Source organism: Cynara cardunculus, assembly GCF_001531365.2.
Source record: "Cynara cardunculus var. scolymus isolate 2C chromosome LG 15, CcrdV1, whole genome shotgun sequence".
Lineage (NCBI taxonomy): Eukaryota > Viridiplantae > Streptophyta > Magnoliopsida > Asterales > Asteraceae > Cynara > Cynara cardunculus.
Window position 1 is genome coordinate 6,373,619 of NC_037542.1, and position 10,523 is coordinate 6,384,141.

General features: G+C 36.4%; 1 protein-coding gene across 2 annotated transcripts in view; it reads right to left on the minus strand.

Moving 5' to 3' along the window:
• The window catches only part of LOC112527944 (lipid phosphate phosphatase 2-like), a 13,653-nt gene extending 3,710 nt beyond the window's left edge, over positions 1–9,943 (minus strand). The window contains exons 1-9 of one of the 2 annotated variants that reach the window (XM_025138808.1): positions 9,708–9,858; positions 6,800–6,844; positions 5,954–5,994; positions 5,643–5,863; positions 5,449–5,536; positions 5,252–5,361; positions 5,053–5,146; positions 4,378–4,566; positions 4,224–4,283 (exon numbers count right to left, since the gene is read on the minus strand). In XM_025138808.1, the coding sequence (XP_024994576.1) occupies positions 4,224–4,283; positions 4,378–4,566; positions 5,053–5,146; positions 5,252–5,361; positions 5,449–5,536; positions 5,643–5,858 (757 nt within the window). In that variant the 5' untranslated portion in view covers positions 5,859–5,863; positions 5,954–5,994; positions 6,800–6,844; positions 9,708–9,858. Of the gene's footprint in view, positions 1–4,223; positions 4,284–4,377; positions 4,567–5,052; positions 5,147–5,251; positions 5,362–5,448; positions 5,537–5,642; positions 5,864–5,953; positions 5,995–6,799; positions 6,845–9,707 lie in introns of both variants that reach the window. The other variant, XM_025138807.1, reaches the window with a different exon arrangement.
• Positions 9,944–10,523: the final 580 nt, after the last annotated feature.

The window sequence follows — 10,523 nt, forward strand, 5'->3', positions numbered from 1 at the left end:
AGTTTCCCTGGAATCGTTTGGCTCTTGTTTCTTCATTAATACAAATTTCCTATTTCTTCTCCATTTCATCTACTGTTCATTACTACTCTGTTTTCTGTTTTCGGTTCCCTATCATTGTGTGTGTGACAAAAGCCGAGAAGTCATAGCGAAAGTTCAAAAGGACCATCAAGTTTTAGGTGAAAACCATTTCGGGAGAAAACCACACTATCTGACTAGCATAAAGTAATAGCCTCACTGAATGGTGATAGCAAAGTGGCAATTGGCAAGGTAGTGTGGTGTGTAAGCATAGCATTTTTGCTCGAACCTTCCCACCTAAATTGTTAAAAATCATCGAGTAATAATACAAAACATATACGTATACAGGGGCAGGTTCAAATGAAAGTGACAAAAGGTTAAGAATGTGAGAATGACGAAAAAAAGGATGAAAAAGTATAACAATATGGATTTTAAATCAAAAGGAATAAAATGCTCGTTTGTTGGTATAACTTCTTTGGCTCCAATTTTGGTTATATTTTTCCTATTCTCGATTGAAAATACCAGGGGGTAGGAGGGATTTTTGTATAAAAACGAACTTTTGTAATCACCTTTCGGTTGAGATATGCTGTTACCTTCTCAACCTTTTTGTCAATCTCATTTGAATCTCCCTGTATGTATATAATATATAAAATATACATACTTGCCGCCTCAAGCCATGCCTTGAAAAATATAGTAGACTCACCGTGGCTCCTAAGGCTTGAGGCTTGACCTTGTTGCCACACCACATATGGTGGTGTCAACCTTCAAGACCTTAACCACAAGGGTGGTGCCTGATTGGTTTGAGCTTGGCTCCAAAGGTCAAAAGTACTAGAAGATCCCAGGTTCAAATCCAAGGAGGAATAAAAATCCCCTTGTGGCCACGGAGGTTCAAATGCGGTGACTCCGGGCTATCTGCAAAGCAGGTGGTCGCCCTGGGATTAGTCGGCTCGCATAGCAGGTTGGATATCCAGGTTAATATTTAAAAAAAAAACTTCAAGACCTTAATATTGCCTTCAGCAACAATCTGATTGTATAAAAAAGTATTGCAAATCAATGTGCATCGTCCTCCCATAAATACACCTAATTGTGATCTAGATTGCACACTGCCCAATCCAACCGAGTTTCCTCAAGGTCGACCTCCACTGGTCAATTTCAGCTTGAAGGCATGCCAAACTCTCAAGCACTTTGTTTTAGAACACAACATTCTCTTGGCGCCACAATATGCTAACGGCCTTGACAGCATCAGCTACCTCAACATGTTGCCCTCGTATAACATACCAAGCCCAAAGCAGCAACCTGACTCAATAACCTCCAAATCAACTTAAAACCATGGTGGAAGTTTTATTGGTGGCTTACAACTTTGAGCTTATAAGGAGGCAGGAGCTCACAAATCTGATCTTCTATCCATTGTGGGACTGGTTGTTACAAAACTCCCCCACTTCAGTTCCTAATGTCCTCGTCAGCCTTCCTAGAATCCTCCTTGTAATCGGCGATGTGCGTTTCGCCTAAGATGTTACAAACACCTCCCCCCCCTGCTCAACCTCATCATGCTTGATGAGGTTTGCCCCACCATCCCAATGGTACAAGGATCTGCTCTGATACCATTTGTATCACCTCAATATCAAAGTAGCATCCTGAGTCACTAACCTCTAAATCAACTTAAAACTTTAAACCATCGTGGAAGGTTTATCGGTAGCCCACAACTTTGAGCTTATAAATAGCTCATGTATCTGATGTTCTATCCATGAAGGACGGGTTGTTACACCTTATACCTTTTTTGTTATGTCATCTACTTCCCCAAAGTCTTGCTTAAGTTGGTCGAGGTGCTCATTGACGTCGGCCATGGCCATCTTGTGCCATGCCAATCAGATTTCCATAGATGAGAGATCTTTAGATCCCTCGTTGCAAGCATATTTCTTTAGATTATTCATAGTAATGGCATCGTTGTTGCTAGCTATCATCCTTGCAACTTTAAAATATCAACCTAACTTTGATGCCACTTGTCATGGACTTGTTTCTTTCCAAGCTCTGTGCAACTTTAGCAACAATGATTAACATTTGGTTGTGGTGAGTAACCCTCAATAAGGGAACACTAGATTAATATGGAGAGCACAAAGGAACTAGAAGGAACTCTTGGTAGTTTATTCTTTCTCTCGGTACTTGATCTTCACACTTGATGAGACAAAAAGAGGATTATCCCTTTTGTAAGGAGCTCCACCCTCTAAGGAATTATCTGGATCAATGAAGCTTTAAGGCCTTATTACATTGTTTCTAAGACTACCAAGTATCATGAAGCTTCCACAAGATATAAGAGGGTCCTGTTAGCAATTCTTCTAGGATGCTCTTGATCTTTCCTTAGCCAATGCTTACTTGGAGGAACTCTAGGTATCATATCCTAACTTGATAAACTCGGCCCATGACACAAGGCTACACTAGGCTTCATAGCGAACAGCTTATAAGGCTATGATTACTTGATGAACTACTGTCTTTAGCAAAATTAAAAATGACAACAAAGGGGAATCTAGTGGATAAAAATGCAAGAACTTCACTAATGTGTAACTATGAAAAAGGGTACATAGGTAATTTAGGTTAAACTTTTGCTAAAAAGAAAAAGGAAATGCTGAACTCGACACAAGACACTCAAAACAAATATAGTTGATATCAAAAAAGTTTATATTTCCTTCTGAAAGGGAATAGTAAAGTTCAAGTTTATATTTCCTCCCTATAATTGATTTATCAGTTACCATCTCAATGAATTTCACTTGATATCAAAACAATTAGAGAACACAAAGTATTATGAATTATGAAATCGAAATTTCAAAGTTTTGCAGTATTAGGAGACCAACAGAAGGAGTTTTGACGTGTTGGTTAGTTTTCTAGTTTACTAGCACAAAGTTTCAAAGGGAATATGGGAATTATTTTTACTTCTATCTCGTTCACCTTGTGAAAATGCAGTTGCTCCAAGAGAAAAATAGGAGATGGAATAGTGAGCATATACTTGGATGCAAAAATTTGCATACGCAAAATTATTTTATCACAATCTGTCTAGACACAGTTCCTGTTCCTAGAATTTCCATTGGGGTTCGATCACATATTAGCTTCTTCCATCACTAATTTCAGATCCTTCGTGGTTTTTTTCTTGTTATGTTTGTTTTTAAAACATACTGCCACCATTCTCTATTTAGTTATCATCCTTTGACTTTAAATAACAAACAAGCTACTTTGAATTTCAAGATTGATATAGATATAATTACTTTTACAGGGAAAGTCAATGACAGCGTCATATAGTAAAATAAGTACTCTATGAAGAAAAGAGTTCTGTTAATATGTAATGACATGAAAATGATGATAAGCAATCACTCAACAAAATCTTAGGTGCAAACAAGCAATGTGCATGTTATAAAAAGCACTTTTTTATATGGTATAACTATTTCAAGTAAGAACGAGTGGTTAATATTTTTAAATTTTTTGAGTAGATTATGCGAAAACAAGTTCGCCAGGTCAAAAGATTACAACTAATAAAGAAAGGATGGAGTAAAATATATGCAAATAAACTCTATCTGTGGAAGTCAAGAGAATATGCATGACTAATTATTTGATAAGTAATACTCCCCAAAAAATGCAATATTCAATTTAAAGAGTAGTTCAATAAAAAAAATTGTGACTGTTTGTCAACCGTCCAAAATGCCCCTTATATGGACAAAGTAAAGAAAACTTGTGAACAACAATCAAAACTACTAATTTCAAGTAATGAACACTAAGGAGCAAAAAAGTAAAATAGATTTTAAAACTTACCCAAAAATTTGGGTACAACCCAAAAAAGGAAAGTGATGCATTTTTCAGTTCAAATATATAGCTTTTTTTATCTCCTTTTGAAACCTCCTGTGGAGTGTAGTCATGAAATAGCCATCTGCTAAAGAAAGCCCTAGTTATGTACCAACTCCAGGACTAATTTCCTTTCGTTAGATCTTTTTGTTTTTTTATTCTATATTCTTTAAATGGCCTATTTCCCTGCAAAGCTCATTTTTAAACACCAATCAAATTTCCAAATCACTCTTAACTATTGTGATACATGTAACCATAGGTTAATTAAGTTAGACCCTACTTGCCCCATCTAGAGTTGGTGTTTTTATAAATTCTATTGTTAGACTGTCTGACATGCATCAACATAAGCACGTTGATAAGCATACAAAAATTGGAGGGTGTACCGTCAATGTCATATGGTGGTGGAAAGAATTGTAAGTAACAAAATGATGCAACTGTTATCCCTGCACAGGGAAAGAAAGTCCGAGAAATATCATAATCAAGCATCAAATAACAGGATGTTAAGTTTCTAAAAGCAAGTGTATAACAGACACAAACCTAAAAGACCTCCTGCAAATACATCTTGCCAATGATGCCAATAGTCATCAACTCGTGAGACACCAACTAAGGCTGCAACAAGTAAGGGGAATATAACAATACAAAGCTTTGCGACATGGCCCCTTTGATCAAATACCCTGACCTTTCCTGCCATGTACCATGATAGAAAACCAAGACCAGCAAAGGACCCTACATGTTGGAGAACAAAATTTTAATATGCCTCTGGTGCACAACAAGAAGATCACACCTAAATGTCCCATCACATATGCAATGGGTAAAAAAAAAAGAACATAATGAATCAGGTTAAAGTGCACATATGCAATGGGTAAAAAAAAAGAACATAATGAATCAGGTTAAAGTGCACATATATGCTCATTAAGAATTCTGAATGTTGAATCTTGCTGAATCTTGCATGCTGAATGATTGCAGAGTACCCAAGATAAGGATCACCAATATTTTTCCTTCTCCTACATGGAAGGCGACATGGTTTCCATGGAGAGGTGCAACTAGAATCACCTAATAACTTGCATTTGAACCTCTAATGAACCTTCAGATGCTACTGTAAAGTGTACTTATAATCATAGGCAGGAGCCAAATGGGAATAGCTTTCCTGATGGATTAAGTAGGCTCATGTAAGACAGGCAAATAAGATGTGTGTCCACTTGGAAAACTTACAAGATGTGTGTCCACTTGGGAAACTTTTATGTCCTTCTTTAATAACGGATTTCAATCCAGTACACATGACGTTACTCGTGACAGGATCAAAAACCTGAGAGTGCAATTTGATAGTAATAGAACACATCAGCATTGGTGAGAGTTGCTTAGCCTTATAACCTGCAAAAGGGTAGAGCACCATAAGGTTCTGAGAACTCACCCCTTTGCCATCAGGGAAGCAGCGCCAGAAGAAGTCTGGACGAGGTCGACCAACAGCATCTTTGATCGCATCAGTTAAGACTCCTGTTACAAGTACTGAAAACAGAAGACCTGGCAACAATTGAGGAGATAAATTAAGTCATTCTGTCATCTTTCCACGAGGCAACCAGACAAGGATATTTTACAGATAATATTTACCTAGTACGGCTTGATGCAGATCATAAACATCCTTTCTAACAAAGTAGTATATGAGTATGACTGCAAGTGGCAATAATATTGCAATAATCTGTTAAAAGGAAGAGCAGCAACCATTCAGTATTTTCATCTGACAATCTAGAAAAATTAAAGGTGTTAAAGTGACTACTACAGAATATCCATGGAAGTCTGCCTACCGGAACAGCCCACAAGGGAATAGTATTTTCTTGCAAAGGATACTTAAGGTCTTCCATCATTTCCTCCCCGACAAAGCGATGGAATGGTTCTATCACATTCAGAACAACTTCCATGATGATGAGAAATAACAAAACAAGCCAATCATGCATGTGAATCCTTGCCACTTTTGCTCCATGGGACCTTATAGTGTGGGCACCTAGTTGGATTTCTGGCATCTCCCCTAAATTATGCAAACAAAAATATTAGACATGGTGTGAAGAAATACAACCATGAAGAAGTAAAGATAAGAAAATCACTTTTCAACATGAACCTGTTGATGAGAAAGCTAACAAGAACACTCTCGAATATAGGCTGCTAAAAGATCACATAGAAAAGGCAATTATATGAAGAAAGAATAAGTGCAATTTTTCTCATTGCACTTGATCAATGGAAAAGACTAAGGTGAATACAGGGGAGAGGAGGGATTATTGTGCTATCGTCTCTATCATAGAGATGTAAATGTTACTCATAAGCATCTATAACAGGCATGGGCATACATATTGTAAACCCTAATCTGATTATCTTCAACTGTTTTTTTTCTGAATTCAACTTATAAAAGTAACGATGATGAAAGAAAATTAAGTGGTGAAATTATATCTACAACGAGGACCGGTGTTCAGTCTTTCACCAAAAGGATTAGAGAAAGATGTTGGTAACTAAAAGCATGTAACCTATAGACCAAAATAATTATCATCGATTGAGGTTTTGAAGACATAGATGTGTTGTCCCCTCGTTCAGCTGGCTATTCTTGCTATTAATATTTCAAATTCCAAGAACTACGAACATAACTTGAGAAGAGTACTGATCCAGTTCATAAGAGTAACGGGAGTCATGAAGTTAAAACTCACAAGCAACTAATCTCATGAGTACTACCTTGTAGTTGGACAAGGGTATGTGAACATCGACGAAGAATGCAGGTAATGTACCAAAAAATATTTGGTAATCTTTAGAAGGTTTCGTCAAAAAGTAATTATAAATCTTCAGTCCAAGGACCAATATAAACGTGGATTACAACAGTAGCTAAATTAGTAGCTCTTTTGCCAGAAAGTACAGATGGTATTATTGGAAATAATGAGGAAATTAGTGAACAATAGAGACAGTAGTGCAATGGGATTACCTCTGTGAGACTAGTATTCTGATAGTGTTCGGAAGTATACTTGGCCTGCATTGGAGAGAGAGTAATATAGCATCAAGCGATAAGCAAATACAAACAGTTCATCAAAATAACAAGCCTTGCCACTAAACCAGCAGCTAATAAAAAGGTCATGTAGCTAGGAGCCATAATTATATCCTTCATTTCTATCAAAAAATTGGGTGTCTTTCAAATTCAACTGATCTCAGGGGCCGTTTACCCAAATGCTTACCTGGTAAGCGCTTATCGGTAGTAGTCAACACTATAATCTATTTTACCAGGTAAGATTGTAGTATATTAAAACGATATTGTATGCAACAATGTACCTAGTAAACGCTTACCCGGGTAAGAGTCCCCACCATCACTTACCGGGTAAGACTCTATATCCTTAGCATCGCTTTTACCGGGTAAGATTTTCGGCCCTTGCCATGTGCACCAGGTGAGAAAAATTACCCAATCAGCACTTACCGGGTAAGTGTTTAGTAAACGGCCCCTCACTGAGCATCCCATTTAGCTTTTACTTCAGACCCAAAAGCCCAATTAGCTTTTTTTGCTTAAGAACTGATGGAGTCAATAGATGTGTTACTATTCCCATAAACATAAGATATTTTGAATTTCTTCATCTTTCACTACAGAGTTCATCCATCCTTTTCTATCCAAGGTTAAATATGATAGGGACAAAAATATCCAAAATTCCTTGAGATATAGTAGAAATTATTCTAGTACAACACGTTGTAGCTTTAGTTGGTAATCCCCAATAACCTTTGAATATAATTGGTTGTGAAAAATACTCGTTATGCATGACAGCCGTTGCTGATGAACATACAGAATTTTACAAAGCATATACAAAAAACTTGTGAAAGGAGAATGTGTGCTCTTCGGATGTCTGCTACATTATTGTGCAAAGAAAAAGGAAGGAGCTCTATCTATGAGATATTTGAGTTGGTGACAATCAAAACACAACCCCTGAAATCAATAGGTAGGTGTACTTGGCTTCACAATGATCTTGCCCCTTCAAGAAATGTTTATGCTCTCTTTCAGTTCTAGAGTTTCTTTGGATACAGTTCTAGAGTTTTGTTGAGGATATAAGTGCAAGTGGTATGATGTGTGATTCCTTTTCTGGAAAAGAAACTAGACAAATAGGGGTTGAGAAATTCAGATTCATGATCATTTTGCTAACTTTCAAAATGACATGAAAGTTTTTTTTCAAGTACTTATTAAATGCTTTAGCTTGAGCACATGTACATTTTTTGCTAACCATCAGACAGATCCAGGTCACTCTACAAGGCCATCCACAATTGTGAGAAAGATGCTACTGATAGCAGAATGCTTATATGGACCCCACATCCATGTCAATAATAATAATATCACGCTTATTCAATTATAATTCTTTCAACGCAAGCTATTCAAGTGTTCAAAACGTTGGTGCAAAGAATTGGCTCCTCTCTTGTGCAGAAGACAGAATTACCAGTGTGCGTAGAAGTTACAAACTGAATAGAAGAATGCTCGAGTTGTTCAAGGGTGTGAATGTAAAGAACAAATGACCTGTCCTGGAAATTTCATGGATACCTATGTAGTTGAGAACACTATTAGCATTGATATTTCCTCCGAAAGGAATAGATCTATGCTTGAGACTTGAGTTAGAATTTTTAACACATTTATTCTTATTAAGATCTTATTACTCCACTTTTTTCCTTTCACATTCATTTATAGCTGGTACTTATTTTCAACCTACTACAAATACTTGCACATAAAGACAGATTTCTTTGAATACATAGGGAATGCATAATGCCTTGCCCACACTCAAGAGTAGCTATCCTAAAACTGCCCAACATCTATATTACTTTCAATGTATGCTTTATATGTATGTATTGTGTATAAATATCCAATACAAATGCATATGCACCACGACCATTGCCATAGATTTTCTGATCTCAATGGATTCAAAGTGTGTCCCAAAAAATACTCTATCCATCCCAAAATAAATGCAAACTGTTTGACATGACACATAGTCGAATGAATGTTTTTTGACTATTTGTTAACTAAATGAAATACACCTCAACAAGGACAAAGTATAAGAATCCTGTGGACCAAAATCTAGAATACTAGCATTTTGTAATAGGTACTAACTGAAGAAGAGGTGAATTTGAATTAGAAACTTACCAAAATGAAAACTTTGCTCTTATTTTGGAACAAACACGAAAAGCATTCTGGAATGGAGGGAGTAACAAGCCTCTTCCAGTGATTAAAGAACTTCCAGAAAATAAAAAAGTGTTCTGAAGGATTCAGATGAAACATGTTTCCCTTGCAATATTTGTCTCATAACTTCTATCACCAAATAACAGATTCATCTAATCTTATATTTCCTCACCTACATTCCAAAGAGGGAAAAAAGATTGGTTCTGTTGTAATGGCAGGACAGGGCACTTGAACATCAGATTGAGATGAATCAGGCTCTTCAGCAGAAATTAAACTGGCCACTATCTATAGTAGCAAAGCATTGAGGAAAAAGTTTTCTCAGTTACAAAGTTAATCCTAGTTTCCTCTCCTAAAAATTAAAGATAGACACGAGTAGGTCCATATTTAAATTTTCAGTAGTTAATTGGCCACATAAATTGGTGCGCAAGATGCCGAAAACACTATTCAAACGACAGTAACCTCCAGAAAATCAAACTGCAATTGGAAATTCTCCAAAACGAGAACCGAGATGGTTAACTCAACTCTCAACACTAATGCATAATAACATTAATTTTAAGTTCGAGATGCATTAAATAAATAAATAAAAAATGTTCAATTCTAGCGCAGAATTAGCTCATAAATTCAAAATGTTTAGTGAATCTGTGAACCTGACAACACAAATTACATAGATTTTCATATCATCAGTTATCAGTACCTGAAAGAAGCTGAAGAAAATCGTCTCTACGCGAAGCCTCAAGCCTCTGCAACTAGGCAAATTGAGTTCACTCTGTGTGTGTGTGAGAGAAAGATTAGAAAATCCTCATTCCTGAAACGGCATGGCGGAGAAAGGTGGGGGGCACAGGGGCACACAGTGACACAGAGTCAAAAAGAAGTGACCGATTGAGACTTGAAAGGCAAAGCATGCATAATAGGAGAGGAGATGGACGCATTACTTTATTCCACCCAACTACCGGTTTAAGATAAAAAGCGATATTCCCATTATACATTCTTTTTCCAAACAAAAAGAAATCAAGGGGTGTTTGTTTTAACAAGTTATCTTTTTTTTCTATAAAAGTATTTATCAATTTATTATAAGTTAAGAGGTTTTAACTTTTTTTAAAACTTCTTATTATCGGTTTGGTATCGGTATAAGTTGTTTATCCAAACACTAAAAAATGCTTATTAGCATTGTCATACAAAAATAAGTCAATAAGTTGTTTTTATAAGCAATCCCGAACACCCAGTAAATAAAAAAAAATTATTAATATAAGATTTACATTTGTTATGATGGTGTTAAATTAACGGATAGTTTACAACATATTTGTGACGTGTAGACAAGACAAACAAATCAGATAGAATTTGAAGACCCGATTTATGAGCCCCAAGATTTAGAGAAAAACTTGCATCTCAGCGAAATCCAACCAAATAAGCGGGATTAAATTTCACCTAGAAACATCTTCACTCGAGACGACACCTTTGAACACACGAGAATTCCTATTCCTCCAAATGAAATTCACGGCAATCCAAATAA